General features: G+C 46.6%; 1 protein-coding gene across 1 annotated transcript in view; it reads left to right on the forward strand.

Annotated features, from left to right (window-relative positions):
• The first annotated feature begins 8,690 nt into the window (after window positions 1-8,690).
• The window catches only part of KPNA3 (karyopherin subunit alpha 3), a 48,771-nt gene continuing 35,820 nt past the window's right edge, over window positions 8,691-21,641 (forward strand). The window contains exon 1 of the mRNA XM_037375945.1: window positions 8,691-8,913. Coding sequence (XP_037231842.1) covers window positions 8,830-8,913 — 84 coding nt within the window. The 5' untranslated portion in view covers window positions 8,691-8,829. The remainder of the gene's footprint in view (window positions 8,914-21,641) is intronic.

Genomic DNA, 21,641 nt, shown 5'->3' on the forward strand with positions numbered 1-21,641 from the left:
CACTGCCCTCCTCAGCTGGGCAGGGGAGAACTACGTGACAAAAGGCTCCTGGGTCAAGATGAGGACAGGGAGGTCACTCACCGATTACTGTCACAGGCAAAACAGACTCGACTCAGGGAAATTAATTTGATTTATTGCAAATCAAATCAGAGCAGGATAATGGGAAATAAAACCAAATCCTAAACCACCTTCCCCCCACCCCTCCCTTGTCCCCGGGCCCAACTTCACTCCCGCTCCCTCTCCCCGCTCCCAGCAGCGCCGGGGCCGGGAATGTGGCTGGGGTCAGTCCCTCACAGGCTGCCTCTGCCGCTCCTTCCCCTCAGGGGCGGCTCCTCACACCCCTCCCCTGCCCCAGCCGGGTCCCCCCACGGGTGCCGTCCTTCAGGCACAGCCGGCTCCAGCCTGGGTCCCCCCGGGGTCCCCAGCCCCGCCAGCAAACCTGCCCCAGCCCGGGCTCCTCTCCCCGCGGGGCCACAGGCCCTGCCAGGAGCTGCTCCAGCGTGGGCTGCCCACGGGTCACAGCCTCCCTCGGGCACCCACCTGCTCCGGCGTGGGGCCTCCAGGGGCTGCCGGTGGGGATCTGCTCCTCCGTGGGCCTCCCCGGGCTGAGGGGGACAGCCTGCCTCAGCGTGGGCTTCACCGCGGGCTGGGGGGAACCTCTGCTCCGGGCCTGGAGCCCCCTGCCCCTCCTGCCTGCCATGGCGGCTGCGGGGCGGTTGCTCTCACCTGCTCTCACTCCTCTCTCCAGCTGCAGGCTGTTGCACAGGTATTTTCCCCCTTCTAAAATATGTTGTCCCAGAGGTGATACCACCATTGCTAACAGTCTCAGCCTGGGCCAGTGGTTGGGTCCATCTCAGAGCCAGCTGGCACTGGCTCTGTCGGACAAGGGGGAAGCTTCTGGCATCTTCTCACAGAAGCCACCCCTGTAGCCCCCCTCACTGCCAAAACCTTGCCATGCAAACCCAATACAGATGGTAAAGTGCTGGCTATTCACGTCTGTATAGTACATCTAAATACATCTGGCTATGGTGGATCAAACCATCATTTTCCCACTCACCCATGGACATTAACATGTGTCAGTCAATGTATATCACTCAGTACCTGTTCAAAACAGCAGTGTCACAGCACCATGGTGTTTAGGAAGCTGGCAGTACGGCTTTGCATTATGATTTGGAGGTGATGAAGGTCACTCCAACCACAGAACTCCAAACCCACAGTTAGATTACCGCAGAAGTGATCCTCCAGTGCCACCAAACCAAAGCCTACAAGACAAAAGCCATCTTCTTCCCTCATGCTGCTAAAATACAAAGATATGTCTGATGTGCATCAAAACTTTATTACTTGGGGCTGTCAGAGCAAGAGTGTTTGCAAACTAAGGCTTGACCAGGCAGACTACCAGTGCTCCAGAGACATTTTAAGCATTCACTAAAACGAGGTTTTCCCGTCTGGATTGCCCCTGGGAGACCAACCAGAGCCAACCAGGTCTCTCCCGTGTTTCATAGTCCAACCGTAGCCCGGAGATGGGTATACAGGCTGGTTTGCAGGAGCTTCAGTACCTCTGGGGAGGACAGGCCATGGGCCCGCATCCTGCCAGCCGGCAGGAGTGGGCTGTGCCAGAAGAGCTGCCTGTCCACTGCTGACCCTCACCAACACCAGGCCTGGCCAGCACACCCAGCTCTGCATTGTCCATCTCGTGCACACACTGTGGCCACACAGAAATGTGCAGTATCATCACCCTGCTGCAAGTGATGCTGATAATGTCTGACCACAGAGGATTGCCCCAAGCTCATCTACAGTCTTCAGAGCGAGGCCAGATGGTTCATAGTGGGTGGATCCTCCTCATGCTAGAGATTACAGGCTGAAAAATGCACTGTGGCTGATGACAGTTGTCCCCATGAGCCCAGTGGCCACCTCCTCATAGATGGAGAGCAGCAACTTTCAGCTGGGCCCGTGACTCTTGCAGGATGGAGTACAGGGGGCTTTGGGTGGCTGACCCTGAGTCCTAGGGCTCCAAAGACAAGCTTTCCCTCACCTGCTGTGACACTTCCTGCCCTGTCACAGTGTCCACAGCTTGCATGAGGGCTTCAAGGAGCCTTTTTGCCTGGAGGATGCACCAAGACATGGTTCCCCTGGCAGCAATGGCACAGCCTGGCACTGCCACGCCTGATGGACCTGATTCCCTGGCCAGAAGGGACATGCGGGAAGCCATGGGTGATCATACAGCTGGCATGAGGCTACCTGCACCATGCCCCCAGCATTATAACACAAGGGCTTGCACCACTAAAGATGTCACCCAGGAGCATTGACTCTCCCCTCCTCTTTGCCATGACACAGAAGCAAACCTCTCCTGCTCTAGACAATGAGGAATGTAGTATCCCATGCCCTGTGACTAGCATGTTTAAAGGAGATCTTTATTACCCCAGTAGTTTCCCAAAGAGGATGACATTATTTACCTGGTTGCAGACTACTTCGGCAGCTATCTCGCTCCCAGACATGCTTCCCTCTTGCTTCTCTACTACTGTATTCTGTGCATCCATAATGAAGGGAAGAAAGAAGAATCCCAATTATGCCAATTAAATTATCCACTTTGAAATACAAATTAAGAGAGCCATCCTGCGGACAGTCACACCCAGGTCCTCAGGGACCTTTCCTGTAAACTGCGTCCCTTTGATATCTCCTTCAGGTGCAGCACAGTCTGTGGCAGGGATTTCCTGGCCCTTTTTGGCTCTGGGGCTGGGCTTCAATCGGTGCATCTCTGGGCTGCCTGTGCCGAAGGCTCTGGGCCATGGAGCAGACCGGCTGGAGTTGTTACTACCAGAAAAACCAGCGAGCCCATCAGGTTTTGCTGTTTGAGGCACAGCCCAGCACAGCACAGCCTAGCCTCCTGAGCACCCGCATCCCCAGGCTGAAGCCTAGGAGGCTGGTGGACCCATGGTTCTGCAAACAATGAGTACCTCAGGAGCTTTGCTTGGACTGAAGCTCTGGGCAGGATGGCATTCTGGCTCCTGATCACCATCTGCCTTAAATCTGGGAAAGCTGTCCAGTCCCTGGTGTAAGTCTCCGTGATCTCTCTGGTTCTGTGGCAGCCTGGAGCTCAGACATCAGAAGAAAGGGATGTCTCCAGCTCCAGGTGGGTGCCCGAGCCCTGAGCACAACCCCATCCTCCTGGGGCCTGGGCTGCCTGGGCCCAGGGCCAGCTTTGACAGTGCAGCTGCCTGGCCTTGAATCAAAGAGCTGTTTGAGAACAAGCTGTGAGGAGCCTTGGCGGGGACTCACTTCCCTTATCTCGGTCACTGCTTTTAAGCAGGGCTTTTGCCCTTGGTCTCTGTCTGAGCTATACTACAGCTATTTCTGTACCTGGCTATATAACTTACTGGACCCTGACGTGACCTGGGACCTGCCTTATCACTATGGTCTTGCCTGGTGATTGGGCTTTTGACTAACCTCAGCTATTGTCCCCCAAGCAAGCTCTTCTTGCTTGGGTACCATGGCGGCAGGCCCTCGTCTGTGAAGCCCCTATCTCATGTCCACCTTGCTGTCACCCTCAAGCCCAGGTAGCCTTCTTGTGTGGAGCTGCCTGAAAGAGGGAAACAGCAAATGAGGCACTGGTGTGTACTTACTCTGGGGATTCTTGTGAGAATAGCAGAGGAGAAAAATGATGCTCTGTCCCAGGAGGAGCTTTCCCTAATTTTCCTCCTGGTCAAAGTGTGGTCAAAGATGCTCAGTCAGCAGCTTGGCTCGGACTGAGCAAAGAAGGCCTATGAATAAGCAAAGGTTCCTCCTTCACTAACAACATCCCCCAGGTTCTGGAAACGCTAGCAGACCAGTCAGCTGCTCCCTCAGTGCTTCTGTTTCTAGCCTGCAGATAATGAGGCATTTATAAATCCTGACCCTGGGCTGTTCACTGGCTCTTCCAAAGCCAGCCTTGTGCCAGCTCCTTCACCAGCTCTTGTGTTGCCCCCAGAAGTGACTTCTCCCAGCAGCAAGGGAAGCTTTCTGGGACTGCTCCTGGCACAGATGTACTGAGGAGAGTCTTAATTCCCCTGAGCCCTGTACCAGTCCACACACCTCCTGACAGCCCAGGGTTGCTGCCTGTTCTTGCAAAGTGCTGTTGACTGTGCTGCCTATGGGTAGTGGGATATGGTGTACTGCTGCACAGAGGTATTTAAGACTGCCAGGTCCATTGAGACACTGTTGAAAGACCAGGAAAGGACATCAGAGAGCCAAATTTGATAAGGTATATAACCCCACTATAGCCAGGGCAGGGTTTCCCTGTGCACAACATCCTAGCTAGGGCTTTCTGCCAAAAGAGCAGCTGTTTTCATCCCACACTGGAGTCTGGTACAAGGTAAGCTGCCTCCAGGGTGGGTGAATGGAGAGCAAAGCAGCAACAGGACAGCCTGGTGACAACCATAACCTACTGCTTTGAAACTGGAGGACTACACTGTGCCCTGAGAGTATTAATTCATAGTGATGTCGTTCACTAAGCACTAACTTTCTGCTATAATTATAAGGACTATTGTGGGTCAAACCAAAAGCTTGTCTTATTCAGTATTGCATCTCCAATTGTCATCACTAAATGGATGTCTTAAGAAAAGCAGGAGAACAGGAAAAAAGGTGATGCTTACCCCAGCACTTTCCCCAGCTTCCAACCATTTTCACATCAGGGGTTTCCTGACCTCAGGGTGCGGATCTTTGTACACAGCAACTTTCCGCAGGCTTGTCTTCAGTGAACCTCTCTCATGTCTCCTTGAGTGCATGTTACCTCTTAGCATCCATGATAGCAGCCTTTGACAGACCTGGAGTGTTTACCAGGATTTACCTCACATTCATTACTAAGCCTTAGTTACCATGAGGTAAGAACATAACTTTTCCTATGAAGACAAATTTTTACATCACTGATGGAGAGAACTGCGATCATGCATTAATAGTCTCACCAGAATGGTACATATATCCTAAGGGAAAATGAATGTCAAAGGCATTGTTTGTAGGGGACTTTGCCTTAGTTTACGTTATATGCTACTCATCCCTTTTTGTCAGAGAGCAACACCTGATGAGACGCTGCTCAGCTGGTTGCTGGAGAGCTGTATGTATGGTGGGGACAGCTGCAGGTGATCTGGGCAGGGACCCCAGCTGCGTGCCATGTCTAAGCTGGTGCCAGTCATGCTGCCTCTAACAGACAAGAGGAAGCAAGGCATGAGAGTTAACGTCTGCTGAGAGAGAACACACAAAAAAGCAGCAAATTTTGTAGAAAAAGCTTTCTCTCGCTCTGCCATGCCAATGGTAATACACAGTTAAAGCTGTTGCGCAACTCAAGTAAGAGATGCTTAGGCATCCCATTTTGAGATAAGCAAGCAAGACACAAAACCCATGAATGTTTAGGTTAACTTAATGGCTTGAGCAACAATCCTTGTACTGTTCTGTGATTACAAGTTGCATGATTTTACAGACTATTGACAGGTTTGTAGCCAAGTTTAGCCAGCAGTGGTTTAAGATGATACCACGTTGCCATCTGCCCCGCTCCTTTGCTGGGGAGGCATCCACACCTCCTCCACCCCACAAGTCTTGGCTTCAGCTGCTCATCACTGTGAACAGAGAGATTAGGGAGCTGATACGTGTTTTATTTGCCTCTCCTGTCTCGCCTTCTAACATCCACTAGCAGGATAGGACTGACAACAGGTACCATCTTAAAGCACTGCACCTAAATCTCCCCAATCCTTCTTGGAGGGAATACCAGCAAAAGCATGACTTAGGCTCCTTGCATTTCTTTTACGTTCTTGCATCTGTATTGTTCGGTGGATATAGACAAAATCACTGATATAGATAAAATCTCTGACTGCAAAAGGACAAGTGACCAGCTACTACAGGGTGAGTGGCCTCCGACTCTGGAGCTGCAGGTGGGTTCCTGAGCTGATCACATGCACTTCCCAGAATATGGCAATATCACCTGCTGGGTTCATTGTGTTTTGCTGAAGCCAACAAGTCATCCCAGAAACAAGGACAGCTTGTTCAGTAATGGGACACTTGAAGAGTTGTTATTGTCCCACGTATTTCAATTATGAAAGATCTTTCCTCCCCATAGCTCTTTAAGCTATGAAATTTATGTTGTCAGGGCACTGAAGGCTCCCACAAACCTTGCTGGCCCTAACTAGCCTCTTTTCCAACCCTTCACCCCTTCCCATCACCCAGGAACCCCTTTTCAGCCCAGCCAGGACATCAGCCTGTGCATCTGGGCCAGGGCTGCAGTGGAGGTGGAGACTGCCACTGCTGCAGCATCACTGGGGCAGGGGGCTAAAACGGAGTGTGGGGAGGCTGCTCAGGGCCAGTAAATTCTATAAGTGTGTTCATGGCCTTGACATGTATCTTGCAGGTCTTGGTGACAAGAACACTTTGATACGAAGCTCATATGATGAGGAAGAATGGCTACGCTTGACCACATGTCATTCAGTTTCCAAAGTAGCGAAGTACTCATTCTTTATATTTTAGTAGTGTCTGTTAATTACAGTGCCAAAAAGTAGTATTTGCTTAACTACATCAAAATGTTTTCTCTTTGAGTACATGCAAGTTTAATTATCTAGTCAAGAGCTCCACCAAGAAGCTTTTCTCAGGCAGTAAAACTAATCAAACTTCCATTTAGCTCTGTCTAAGAGGCATTCAATTCCTGAGTGTCTACTAAGACTAATGAAATCGCTATAGAAACTCTGAAAGGCTTATATCATGGATAGGAAGAAATGGGAAAGAAAAGACATTGTCACCATTGTATGTATAAATCTGATCTAGTAGAATGTGTATAGATTTATGGATTGGTAAATTGAGTTGTCCCAGTCTGGAGACACTCCATTTTTTATTTGCAAATTTTCCTTTTACTTCACAGATTACACTGGATGGAGCTGAACAAACTCTTTTGTTTGTGGTAATGGTGAGCAACTCCTCCAGAGGATAACTGCAACACCCCAGCCTGGCAGGGATCGGATCGGCATTGCTCTGATGTCCTACCAGGCCTGAGTAAGCCACAGCTGGCAGCTATGGCCACCTTCCCTGGCGGGCAAAACAAAGTTCTCAGCCGCTGAATCTGCTTTAGCAGCTCTCTGAAAGACAGCTGGATGACTGAATCCAATTCTCCTTCAAAAAAGCAAGTGCCAGAACTCAGAAGCCATCTCTGACATTAGCAATCTTGACAAACAGTGGTCACATTGGTTGTGCCGTTTGGGCTTTGCCTGCTCCTGGCTCCTTTTTCTCTTCCATTGCTAGCAATAATGGTCCAGCACACCCAGAAAAAGCCGCCGGGAAAAGGCACAGAGGAATGTGCATTGGAAGCTGAAACTACTTGGATATGAGAAGGATGGAAATGCTACATTGATCCCTCAGATAAGAACATTTGGCACACAGCTGAACGACAGTGAAGAAGAGCATGAGTCTTCCAGATTTTTATTCATCTCCATCAGGCTGCAAGCTTTGTTTTGCCAGAACCGTGAGTTACAAGTTACAGTCAATTGAATGCTATAAAGAGGGGTTGGGGGAAGGCAATTAAAAAGCTGAACTGTCAGTTAGAGGGAGAGACTTTTTAAGAGAAAGAGGTCTGTGAACAGCTTATATGTAGCTATAAGGGTCTGTTGCAGAACCTGATGTGGTATAAGGTGACCTGGACAGGAACATTACATGTATTTGTTATTTTGGGGTTTTGGTTTTCCTGGATACTTTTCTTCCTAAGAAATTATGCTCTGCTTTATGGGAGGTATAAGATCACTGCTTACCACCCTCTACATTGCCTACAAATTACAATTACCTACAAAGGCCATTTGTGCTCTGCATTATGGTAGGTACAACACCCTGGGGATGGCCTCAACTGCCACATGTACTTGTGGTACGAAGGGCATGTTCACAGAGTGCTGTATTTGCTTTCCAGGTAGGGGCTGCTTGCACGGCAGGCGAGCTGAAGGAGATTAAGGGCTTCCCAAACACCTGGATTCACCAGGTGATTTGTCGCACCGGCAACATATAGCAGTATCAGTGCACTCTTCTGGAGCAGAGCAAGGTGTGGAGCTGTAACCCCAGTGCACCCTTGGCTGGGGAGCTGTGCGAGGCCGGCTGTGAGGGTGAGCCACCAGCGAGGTCACCACACAGTGCATTTGAGGGGGACAAGCCCGCAGCTGACAAGGCCGCAGGGGCTCAGGGAGCCTACTGGAGGCAGGGGGGACCCTGAGCCCACCGCAGCCCCTCTGCGGGGTTGACCCCCAACGGGGCAAGCGGCGCCCCGCGCCCCCCCCAGAAGCACGATCGGCGCCCCACTGCCAGGCCCTCCCCGCCGGCCCCGGCGCTCCCCGGAGCCGCACAGCGTCCAGCACCGTGCCCGGCCCACAGCTGAGGCCGGCGGCGCCCCCGACCGCCCCGCAGGGCGCGCTCCCGCCCGCTCACGTGCGAGGCCGCCGCCCGCCGGGACTACAGCCCCCAGCGCGCAGCGCGGGGCCCGCCGCGATGCAGGACGGGAAGCGCAGTCCCCGGCCGCCGGCCCCTCCGCTCGCTACGCAGCACGGGCGAGGCGCGGGGGGCTGGCCGCGCCGCGCTGGGATTGGCTGATCCCGCCCCGCCGCGTCACGTGCGCTCGCGGCCGCTCGCCCCGTCACTCGGCAACGGCGCGCGCGCTCACCGCCCCCCCTCCTCCTTTCCCCCCCCTTCTCCCCTCCTCGCGCTCGTCACGGAGCGTCCCGCTTCCCCCCGCCCCCCTCTCCTCCCCCCCCGCCCTCCCCTCGCGCGAGCCGCCGGGAGCCGCCGCCGGAGCCGCCTCGCAGGAGCTGGGAGCCGCCGCCGCCGGGAGCCGCCGCCGCCGCCATGGCCGAGAACGCCGCCGCCGCTGCCGCCGGCCTGGAGAACCACCGCATCAAGAGCTTCAAGAACAAGGGCCGCGACGTGGAGGTAGGTGCGGGGCCGGCGGGGCCCCGGCCGGGCCCGGCCTCCGCCTCCGGCGGCCGCGAGAGGAGGGGCCGGGGCCTGGCCGTGCTGGCGGCGCCGCCGGCGGCGGCGGGAAGGAGGCGGGGAGCGGCCGCCCGGGGCGGGCGGGCGGCGGCGGGGAAAACGCCCGCGGGGTTTTTTTTTCGCCTCCGTCATGCGGGCGCGGCCAGCCGGGGGGCGGAGGCGGCGGCGGGGGGAAGGGTTGGCGCGGCCGAGCCGAGCGCGGCCCCGGCGGGCGGCGTGCAGGCCCCGCCGCGCCCCCTCCGCGGCTTGCCGGGCTGCGGGAGGGCCCGCTGGGCCCCGCGGCGGTGGCCGTGCCCGGGCAGGGCCGGCAGGCGGCGGGATGCGCCACCCCCTGCCGCGGCTCGCGTCCCCGCCGCCCGCGGCGCTCCTCGCTGCTGCCCCGGCTGCCTCCCCGTCCTGCTCCCTCTGTGCTCGGCGGGGTCGGGGCTCGGGTGGGGTGGACAATGGTGCCGGCCGCCTTTTGTGCCGGCCCCTCTGGGCGGTGGTAGCCCTTCCGCTGGGGCCGGGGGCTGCCCGGCCCGGCCCCCCGTGCCCCGCTGCGCCGCTGCCGCACACGGAGGCCTGCGCTGGTGGTAGGGGCCGCTCCCACGCTCCGATGAGTCTTTTTACAGTGTGCCGTGCTGGCTGATTTTGGTCCCTCTACTGCCTTAAATCAACCTTTTATTATTTTTTTTTTTTTCCTTAAATGTTGGTAGGCACATAAGTAATGGCCTGCTGGGCGTCTTCATCTAAATCGGGAAGGAGTGTGGTGCTTACTGAGGCTAATGGGGTAGTAGTTTACTCCCCCGAATTTGTGAGACCACGGGCGATTAGAAGCTTTTTTTCCCCTGGAGCTATTCCGAAGGTCTTCTGAATCTGTGTGTCATTACCGGGGACATCTTCAATTCCAGTCCCAGTTGGAAAGGAAGGAAATCCCGAATCTTGTGTTCGAGTTTTTGTAATAGGAAAGGAAGGGGGAGGGAGTTGTTCTGAAATCAGACTAGGATTGATATCGGATTAGGATTTGGTAAAGTGAAAACCTGAATGTGTGTCAGATGACTTACACTTCACCTGAAGGTGTGTTCTATACTTCTCTTGATTTTATCACTTAAATTCACTTCTGTAATCAGTAGGGCTGAAATTTTGTCCTTTGAAAAGCGTGTTTTGTATCTTAGCAGAATTCGCACCTCTGCTGCTATTGTTTGGGTGGAGACAATTTTATGCAGGTCAGGCATAGCAGCAGCAGTGTCTTTAACATGACATTCAGGGTCTAAACTATTCTTCATGTTAATTTTTCTTTAACTTGGTGATGGTGGATCTTTCTCGCAGAAAATACTGTACCTAAAGAGTATGGTAACTTCAGTGCTTCTGGCTAAGATAGGTAAACGTTAGAAAGTAACTAAAAATTGCCCATCCTTCTGTTTAGCAGTTCCTTTTCAGGGTAAGGAGGAGGTGCGGTGGGTTTCTTTTTCCCCTTCTCATCTAGTGAAACTCTTCCTGCTGCTCCTCATTCATTTTGTCCTTGTCTCATCTCCCTGTGTTCGTTACTGGCTTTGTTGCTGCTTTCTCAGTCACTGGCCTGAATCCACCAGAGCTCCAAACAGGGAAAGGTTAGATATGTTCCTGCCTAGTGTGAACTGATCTGTCATCCATACTTGCTTATATTATAGCACGCCCGAGACTAGGGGAATTAAATATCTGCCTCTGTGGGGAGTGGGGGTGGGGGGAGAGGGGACTTGACTGCCTAAGCTTTACTGAAATTAGTTATACCAGACCAGCTAAGGTAGCTTAGCTTTTATTTCCTGCTGAAGGGGAGTAATTATTTTGGAATAGGGTATTTGCTGTTACAGAGAAGCATATCCCCTCTAGTGTTATCTTCCAGTGTGCTGACTGACTTCCTTTTGTGGCTCAGCCTAAGACTTTGGTATACAGCTCCACCAGTGTTAATGTGGCTAAAGCTTTCATCCATGCTTTTGAAAAAGGTTAAAATCGAAGAAGCATCTTTCTTTTGGGGGCAACAAACAGGTGAAACGCAGAAGTATGTAAAATTTGTATACCCATGGAGATATGTTAAAATTAAATTTAGATTCATTTAAAGGATTGTAAAAGATTAGAAATGTGTCAGTGTCATTCAGTACAGCTCAATTTGTATTAAATGTCTGAAATTTTCTGCTGCATCTTGTTTTTGACTTTTTTCTGATCATGGTGCTAATTTAAAAGTTTGTGTTAGAAGTACCCTTATAAGTAAACTTTAACTTAGGTCTCTAGAAATAAAGCAATGTAAATTAAGTTTATAGGGGAGGATGAAGGAGCACAGCAGTGCTGTATAGTTGCCATTACTTACTGTGCTTCTCTTGAGATACTGGTACACAGATTGACCTGCTGATGGGACAGTTTGTATTTAGTGAAAGTTATGTTTTCCACAATGTTTCTTTTCTAAATCAAATATACATAATTCCCAACTGTCACAATTAAATACACTTGCTTTGGTCCCTGTGCTTCAGTGAGGAGTTTTACTTAAGAGATCCTGCCTCCAGTTTTCTGTACTTCAAGAAACATCAGTGATGTTTCATTGGCATTGATTTGCATCCACACATTTTGTCAAATTCCACCAAAGAGAAAATAAGTGGTTTGGTTGGTGGAGTAATAAATCATGGTCTGGTATCTAGATTATATCCTTTGGAAAACATAAAATATTCAGAGCCATAGGCTCTCAGTTCGGTTGAAAACAGTGGTGCTTGAGTCACCTTCTGCCTGGAAACAGTCACTGCCTTTGAACTCATCAGGCTTGAATACATTCTTTAGTAATCTTGCTTTGGCTTCTAATAAATACTGGTGAGTTATTGATCCCCTCTGGGTACAGACTCTTTTGGCAAACCAAAATACTTACTCCTTTAATTTGTAGTTAACTTGTATTTTATTACTGGGTTTGCTAGGCCATATAATTCTCTTTCCCTTTTTGTTAATGCAATTTTTAAGGGAAATGAAGGATGAGTAAGTACTTTTCTGTATTATGTTAAGACAGACCTTGGTACCCTATGCAACTTCTCACTATGCTGCTTTTCTAAGAGCAAAGAAACTGATCTGTTGAGCAGAAGTCAAAGCTTCTGAATCCTTGATCTGTACAAGTTCACTCCACTTCTCCTAGTTTCAGGTTTGGGTGGAAGTTTCTTACCTTTTTGTTGGGTGCCTCTGTTGAGGTAGAGTTGTGTATATAGATTTCTAGGGTTCTGATTTTCAGGTATTACAACTTTTAGAAAGTATTTATCCCCCAAGAGGGATAACAGGAAAATCAAATGACAGAAACGAAGTGTTACTCACTTCATATGAGTTTGTGTTCTTGTTTTTATTAGTGAGACTTCTATTTTTGTAGGTACTGATGTGTCATTAGCAGCAGAGAGCTAACCTGAACCTGCAGTGATGAGCGATAAGGATCCAAGACACTAGTGGCTTCATCTGGACAAAAAAGTGCCAGAACAATTTTTCCTCACAAACTTCTGAATTTGATGTTTTTCAGAGATGTGAAAGGGCTTCTTAAATTGTCCCATATACGAAGAGGAAGCTTTCCTGTGTTGATCGTAGGCATGTAGTCTCAAGCCTCAGTGGGTTTCTTTGAAATGTATGACACTGATAATTCCAATACAATTGAGGCTTTACAGGGCAAGATTAAACAGTTGCAATCACGTAATTTGTAATATCCCTTGTAACTGCTGTTGTTTATTTGTTTATATTGACATCTAGCTAGCCTAGCTTTAGAAAATCTAATTTGAGCCTTCTGATCTTTGTTTGCAGTTCTTCAGCTTCATTCTTTACCTAGTAACATCCTTCTTAGTTTTTTTTACTCCTCTGACTTCTTGGCCTAAGGTATTACTTACTCTTATTACAGTAGCAGACACCTAGATGTTGGCTCACTGTTCTAATGTTTGTGACAGATCAAACAATTCAGCTTATGTCTTTTTGTCAGCATCATTAGTCAGCATCCTGACTAAAACTGAGGGAAAAAGGATCCATTTTATTCTGTACCTTCAGCATCCTGACCCAGTTCAGGTGGAGGAAGAAGAAACAAGCTTAGCCAGACCTCCATCGTCAGCTCTGGTAGCTTCAGGGTATTTGCTGTTGCTGCTTTGCTAACAGTGTGGGTTTAGTACTTAAGGATGCTTAAATTTATTTGCATTTTTCTGTCATGCTGCCATCAGGTTTTTTTTGCAAGCGGAGGAATATCATTTTGGGGAGGCCAAATCTCGTACAGTCTCTGAGCATCTGAGAAGGGTATAGGTTGACTTAAACCCGTGTTCCCATCAAGTGTCAAAGGCTTATTGCAGTGGAGGTACCATAGCTGTGCAGTGTTAATGAATGATCAGGCATGCTGCTGCCAGCTCATTTCTTGATGCTGTTCCGTGGACTGACTAGTGTTTTTGCTGTCTCCCTCAAACAGTACATGAAACAAGGCTTGTAGCAATCCCAGAAAGCCTCTTACTCCTAGCTACTTTGCAACAATCCAGTTTTCTTTCAGGAGTTCACTTTTACAGATTGATTGGCTTTCTGCCTTTCACTTTGCTGGCACAGGGATGGATTCTGGCAAAAGAAGGGCTGGGAGCAAGTAGGACTGTAACAGCTGATTTAGGTTGGTTTAAGGTAATTCGCTGGCTTGGTGAATCTCAGTACTTTAAGTGAAAACACAGGTGTTGGGTAGCTTCCTGTTGGGAACTGGATTTAGTATAATATCCAATACTGTAATGCAGAGTTTCTAAGCTCTGACTCCTGCAGCTTCTTTATTACTCTTTCAGGCCAATGTATATACTCTTGGGAGAATACAGGTGTACGTGTTGGTACCTTGGAAAGAATTACATGGGTAGGAAGTAAGGTGATGATGTGGGAAGCCTCCTCAGTTGCTGCTGTTACGGAATTCTCCAAACTTTAGTTAGTCTGCAAGAACAGTACAACTCTGAAACATTTCACAGCAGACTCTCGGCAGAAACAAACAGCATAAGTCCATTTAGATGTACTGTCTTGTATTTCCGTGTGAGGTTCAAACCCAGTTGAATGCATTGCATTTAAACTGGTATCTTAGGCAGTCATTGTTTATTTCAGAAATACCTGTGGAGAAAACAATTTGGAGACAGGATCTCATGATGAACATAATCTTCATAAGCTGGATTGGGATCTGTGCTTGCTGTATTGAGGCCCAGATATTACTGTTTTTTTCTTGTGATATACCAAGCTTTCACTAATCTTCCTGTAATGCAGAGTTTGTTTTTCTTCATTCTTGTGTATTTCTTACACTACAGCACGTGCACTGGTATCTCTAAAGCTTCCTCTATTAAAAGGATTGATTTTTAACTTGTAAACCGTCAAAGTTGGTAGCAGTGGTAACTGTCACACTAAAGAGCTCTTAACTATTTTTACCTGATTTCCTTTGAGGCTTTCGTAATATTTGGTGTGGTTCCAGCAGAAATCCAAGCAGGGCTTTTGTCCTCTAAAAACTGTTACCTGAAAAGACGGCAATTAGGAGGATGTACCAGCTACAAGTGAGTGATCAGATTTGTATTTATTGTGTGATTGGAAGTGAATGAGGCATCTAATTTATAAGACTAGCTAGAAGAGGCAATGAACTGGTTGAAGCTGATGGGGCATGTCATCAAGTAATAAAGACAAATTGCTGAATGAACTGACTTTGAAATAAAACAGAATGTAAAACCTATATATTTTCCAAGAATAGAGTTGTTTCCAAAATACCCAACACTATGAACATCTGATACTCGAATTCCTGATTACTTCTCTAATAGCGGAAGCTGTGGGCTTTGCATTCCTTTCACAAAAGTTGACATGGGTAGCCAGAAGAGTTAGTATCTTCCAAAAGTTAGTCCCTGCATCAGAACTGTCTGTGCCTTGGAGTAAAACTAGTTGCAAAGCTCTTCAAGTTTCTTTAATTTTCTGCTCCCTGAGCTTCCTGAGCCGCCCTTCACATCTGTAGAAGACAGTGGTGGCTCAAAGAAGTCAGTGTGAAAGGGAGGAGGTGTATCTTGTCTAGTGATACTTCACTGTTGGATGGTTACTCCTTCACAGTGAGATTGACACCACTAAATCTGCTGGGGAAGTTTCCATGTTGTTTGTTTAGGTCAGCTGACACTTGTCTCCTTTCTCAGGTTAGCAAATACAGTCAGTTTTAAACTTGATTTTTTCTGTGTGAGTGTAATAAATACAGCAAGTACAAAGCAGGATTATATACTGTATGAATGTCTGTGGAAAGGAGACAAAATTAGTATCTTCCCTATTCAAACACCTATTACGGAATGACTTGTTTCTTTTGTATTCTGTTATGTTTGACCAGCCGAGGAATCTCTTCTTCTGCATTTTTAACCTTGGTGGTGTCAGATTCGGTAACAGGTGGACTTTTGGAGGTAGTGGTACAATAGTGATTTGCAAAATCAACTTGTAGAAGTTGGGCCTTCCTCATATTTAGGCTTGTTAGCCTTGATGAAGTGTATTCTAGCGAGGCTCAAGCCCTATTGCAAACTTGCCGGGTGTGAACGGGTGTGGCACGTAGTCAAAGTTCATCAGCATGAGGAGGAAGGGTGCTCAGAGAGGATGATAGGGTGACCTGTGGCTAGATTTTCCGAGGTGCAGTAAGGGATTCCTGGTCAGAGTGCAGTGTGAGATTTCAGGTTTGCCGTTCTCAGGACATCCTAGTCCTTGTTTTTCCTTAGTCAACTTACAGTGTAAGTCAGAAAGTTGATGAATTCTGCAGAGAGACATGTGTCTCTTTCTCAGGTAAGCTAAGGTCACCCTAACCAGCAGATAACTGTCTTTGCATGCAGGTTTTTGGCATTAGGGTCCTCTTGCTTTTTTCATGCACACAAATGTTAGATGCAGAGTCAGTGTTAGTGATTTTTCTGCACCAAAAATCTGATTTGCAGCCAGATACAGAGGGGTTTCCACATCAACAGAGAATCCTGAAACGAGAGCGCCCTGCTAGGGAGTCAGCATGGATCCTGTTAACCAGTGTTCGTGAAGTGTGCAAGAAGAATATGGACTGGTAATAGGTATATTCATGACAGTGGAGAAACAGCAGCGAAGAGCAACCTTCGAACAAGAAGAGATGTTTAAGGAGCTCTGACACAGGCAATCAATGTGACAGCACCTTTGAGCATCATGAGCTGCCAGTGGCAGTTCAGAACCTGGCAGTACCCTCTTCCCATGCCTCTTGCCTATAGGGGTATAGCCCACTATACCTCTGTGCTTAGTATAACCTTTGTTTTCCTGGGCCCTATAGCTGTGAGGTTTGAAGGAGTTTTGTATTGGTTCTTGTTGATCAAAATCAGACCACTTTTGGTGGCTTAAGCAATGAGTTAGGGCTAGCCAATACCTTAAGTTTTCCAAAATTCTAATTTATACATCCTTCCATAAAAAGGGTATCCTCAAGGAGAGAAGTATGATATCTAAAATGTTCAAATGGCAGAAACAAGGAGTCAGGGTTTATGTCATGTTAGAGAAGTGATCTAGAAGCATCTAGAATTCATGACAGTTGAAATGATTAAATCAGAAGGATTGCTGACACGGTTCATAAAAAGATCGTGGGATGTTACTGGTGTGTATTTTCTAGTTCCTAATGCTCCATCTTCTTCCTGGTTTGTCAGCTGGGTTTATTGTTTTCTCTTGCATCTTGAGCAGAATGATCCCTTCATAGATTTGATTAGGCAGCTAGCACATGTTAATCTTTTTTGCCTTTTGATTATATTCTTTCAAAAAAACAGGAAAAAAAAATCTGATTTCATTTGAGCCATGTAATATACCAAAAAGCTTGTCGTGGTTGAATATAGACTGAGCTCTCTAGGGACTTGATTGTTGGTTTTTTTCATGGCACCCTGTGAATGGTATGCAAATTGCAATTATTATTTCCCATTTATAGATCGAATAATAGGACTTTTTTTTCTTATTTCACAGGGAGGTGCTTATATATCGTAGAATGATTGTCTGAGGCAACTTTGATATTACAGTTGAAGACTGTTTAAGTGTCTGGAAATGGGGGTGTCCTTTGTTCAAACAAACTGCACAATAAGGTATCTGGCTAGTATTTAGCCTAGTAGGTTTTCTTTTTCTTTTTTTTCTTCCTAAGGGAAACTGGTATAAATAGTTGGCAAGTTTAGAATTTCTAGTCTTCTGTGGCATTTGCCCCAGAGTTCTGTGAGGCGTTTCTGACCAAACACTTATTTTGTAATTAGATTCTTGAAAGTAGTTATCTACAATTTATAAAAGCTTTACATTTAAGAGAATTTAAGTCTTTGCGCTGATCTAGAGATCAAAATTTTAGTCTGGTATTTGCACCTATATACCATGAACAGCCATTTTAATTTTGCTCTGCTGTTTCTGTTTTCATGGCCTGTAAACAAGCAAAGACGGTATTTTGGCTGCTATGGCTTTAAAAGTGTTGGATTTGGTTTCTGGTAACATCTGTTAGAAAAAACTGAACCTATACCTCAGATGGGGTCTTCTAGACTGCAGAAGAGGAGAGGGACTCCTGCACTTTTGCAGTGGCAGTCAACTCTTCTGCTTGAGTAAAAGGGTCAGTGTACTTTCCCTCCTTGGTAAGGGAATGGGAGGGCTGCTTGCTTAGAAATTTTAGGGGAGGATAGAGGTGGTGTCATGTCTTGGGAGAGTTGTGTAGGTGCATCAGTTGTTCTCCCTCAAGGACAGGATAAACATGTTTCTGGGAGATTCTAAAGCATCTGCTACACTGTTTGTGCAGTACAGGGAAATAACATATCTTTTTAGTGTTCACACATCTGAACAGAAATTTGTGTACTGGCTAAAGCAGATTCCTGTGACGTAAAACTACCAAATTTCAAATCCTTGTACGTACCTAGAATGTGTCAAGAAGCCTAATCTTCTAACTTTAAAAAAGTGTGGATAGGAATCATGTAATTAGGCTATCTTGATTATCTGCTGTTCTTGGTGCTTATTTAGCATATCACAATATTCAGATAAGGCAGAGCTGGCATCATTATAAAATACAGTATGCCCTTCTGTTTCCAAAAGGTACAGGAAAAGAAGAAAGACTTGATACAAGTATCCTTCAGACCAATACTTTCTTTTGGGCTGTAGCATAAATGAGCAAGCTCCACAGTTAAGTTCTTCAAGGTGGGCCCTTGTCAGAGTGGAGGTAGGATTGGCTGTATCGCTGCTGTTCTTTGGAACACCATGTGGACAGGTTCTTTGTCCTGTTAGGACCACAGGACAAAATGAGCACTTTTGAGTTAGTGATCCAAGGTGATCCTTGCTGCCTGCCTTACTGGGTAGGGATGAGTTAGCTTGCGTTGCTGTGGAATTACCTGGAAACTTCAGTCTGACTTCAGCTGGAGCCCGTATGGCTTGCGTTGTGGTCTTCGGTCTGATGTCAGGAAGGTGTGATTAACAGTGTTAAGACAATTGAATGGAAATGCTGTAAAACTTTTGACTGGGCATAAAGTCCTTGATTCACACAACAGCAGTAACTGGAAATGTATGAGATTCTGTCTTCCCCCCGTTGAGTTTTGATGTTGAATAGACAATTCCAGCTTGCCTTCTATTCTGTATTACAGCATCAGATAACATGCTGATTGTAATCTGGATTGCTTTGTGTCCTTCAATATCTGTGCATTTTGTGTTGAATGCAGCCAATTAAATTGCTTCAGGTCCAGCCTCCTGAGGATTGTTTGAGAAGTCTGTACTTGTAAACTGGGTAATTGGTATGTGGAAACAAAACCATGAGTGCTCACATCTCACTGCTGGTCATAGCTCAGTATGCAGGTTAAACAAATGCAGAGAGGATATCGGGACATCAAAGAATATGCTTACAAAAGAGCTGGTAAGAAATAAACTTAGCAATTGCTTTTCTGCCAAGATCTTTTGGAGCAGTGGAAGCAGATAATGTGGCTGGGCAGCTTTGTCTGCTTCCATAGGGCTTTCAGGTGAGTCAACACCATATTGGCATGCATGTCTGACTTCAGTGAGTCACTACCCATCACTAAGTAAGAGTCATAGTGGATATGTCATGCATCCAGTTTGCTGAGACTAGCCAGGATCAGATATGTGAATTATCTTGCCACAGACTGGCTAACAGAACAGCAGCTGGTATCATTGGGGGGGGGGGGGGGGGGGGATTAAAAAAAAAAGTGTGGCGGCTCCAACTGCAAAAGAGCTAGTTTTCCTTCAGTGGCCTTTATTAACCCTGAGGAACAGAGTGTCCCAGACAGGTTATGGCATAAAATACAGCAGTGTAAATACTGCGTTCTGCTCCTGATGGAACTGGTACTGTGTTAAAGGTTACAAGACAAAAGGAAACTTTGTAATATTAAGGTTCTGCAGTACACAGAGCCTGAACCGGGTTCTAATACTTTCTGCAAAAAATAGAATGTTTCCCTAAAAAAGGAGCAAATACCTTTTGGGTCAAACAGTAACAAAATGAGAAAACTGTCTTGGAATCTTAGGTCAGGGTACAGGCACATTTTCAGTGTATTTGGCTGCTTTGGTACCTCATTGTTTGCACTGTGGAATCCATGATCCCTACCTGTATTTCTAACTGGGTCAGCATAATTTAATACAGAGCTATGATAACAAAGCCAGAAGTGAAGTTGTTCTAACTTTGTAGTCCTACATGACTGAAAAAAATTTTACTGTTTTCTTAGAAGGACAATTTGGAGGTTTATGGTAGTACTTGGTAATTAGGTAAATCTCAAAATTGGGTGTGGAGAAGAAGAGTCTGCCTAGAGCATGCACTGAGGAGGAAAAAAATCATGATGCTCGTAACTATAAGGAATAAACCTAGCAGGAAGAGTCAGTTTTGGCTAAACATTTGATTTAGTTTGACACGGATGTCAAATCTTTTGCATGTCAAAAGAAATAGAGGGGATCAGTGTGCACAACATCATTGGTTTTAGTTCTTTCAGTTGGGATTGAGTTGCATTCAGACCATCATGATGTCTCAGAACTGTGATTTAATAGTTCCAGAATTTTTTTGTCCTGTGTTGTGATTTGCTTGCAGTTCTTGGAGTAAGCTATAGGCACTTGGAAAGTGAACAGATACAACAGCAATATCACCTTGTACAGTGTCCCTTTATCTCTGTTTTTGGCTGAAGCCAGATATACCAGAACAAGTAGAAAACAATATAATCAGTCTAAACCTCAGCTTACACATACTAAGAAATTATTCCTATGCAAGTATGGAATATTTAACTTCTAAACTTAACCAAAGATAGGCTAGCTGACAACCATAATCTTGACCATTGTATACAAACAAACACCTGAATTTTTTCTGCCCAAAACCAGTCCAGCTCCTGACGCTTTTGCATTTTCATGTGCATTGCAGTATTTCATGCTTATTAAAAGGTGTCAGAGAAGAAATAAAGAAAAAGGCTAGTAAAGCAGTTTTCCAGGGAAGAATGGTGTTTACTTCATGAATGCAAACACCTTCTCCTTTCACTGTGTTGCACCCACACCTATGTTGTAAAGTATTTAAACTATATACTCTTGGGTATGCTCATATGCAAGAGGGGAGGTATTAGTTAAATCCAATCCAGCTGTTGGAACCGAACCATTTTTTTTCTTTCAGTTAGGCAGGTGGAAGTAGTCTGGAATTGGCTTGCTAATTTCAAACTCTTCAGGTACCCTGTATGTTTAATCAAGCTACTTTACTATCCCAGCTATGTATTCAGGGTAGCTCTTTCCTGTAAGCGTTTATCTTCTGGGTTTCTGAGACCAGATCCTGTAATGTTTAGAGGCAAGAGCAGAAAGAAGAACTTAAGGACCAGTTATCTTGTAATGAGTTCATAGATGCAGAGGAATTAGAATGTCAGTGAATTTGTTTCTTTTTCCACTTAGTAACCAACTTTCACAAGCAGCTAAATGCACATCTTACCAAAGTTCCTGAAAACTTACCTTTGTATCCACAGAATAGCCAAAACTGACATTGGTGAGATGACACCACACACCAAGCTGAGCCTGACTTTCCCACTTCCCACTTCTGTGGGCTACATGGCGGCTGGGTGGTGTGTGGCGAGAGCAGGGGTAGCTAACTGGCTGCTTGTGGGGCAGCTGGCAGGCCAGGCCACTATGGCAATATTGATACACTGGCTGGCATAAAAACATCAGTTCCTGCCTCTTGATCTCTCATGTTTTCTGGACTTGTTCCAGTTGCAATGGAAGTGGTGTAAATGTGTTGATTAAAAGATGACACTACTCGGGTATACCCCTTAATGAGGTGGCTGATGTGGGTGAGCACCACACCGGGCCTCCAGATCTTGCTGTTAGAATGGCAGGTGGATTTTTAGTCATTAAATGATGGTAAGTTTTAGTCTTCCCTTCTGACACAATTTATATAGCTTAAATGTTTAACACCACTTACTGTGCAGCATTGGGTTATTTTTTCTGCACAGAGAATTACATTATTAAACATCTTGTAGATTCAACTTCATTTTTATTTTAATGAAATCTTTATCCCAGCATAACAAAGGCCATGTAATGACTTGAACTTCTGCTAGTTGTATCATCACACATTTAATAGTTTTGGTTTTCTGATTTGTACTTTAACTTGGGAATGAAGTAATCTTATCAAGTATCCAGAATTTCTTGTCTCTGAAAGTGATATACCTTAAGGGACTTACAAAAGTGTTTATAATCAATTAAGATTGATTTTAGATATGAAATAGAAATTT

The sequence above is a fragment of the Falco rusticolus genome, chromosome 2, assembly GCF_015220075.1.
Source record: "Falco rusticolus isolate bFalRus1 chromosome 2, bFalRus1.pri, whole genome shotgun sequence".
NCBI classification, from domain to species: Eukaryota; Metazoa; Chordata; class Aves; order Falconiformes; family Falconidae; genus Falco; species Falco rusticolus.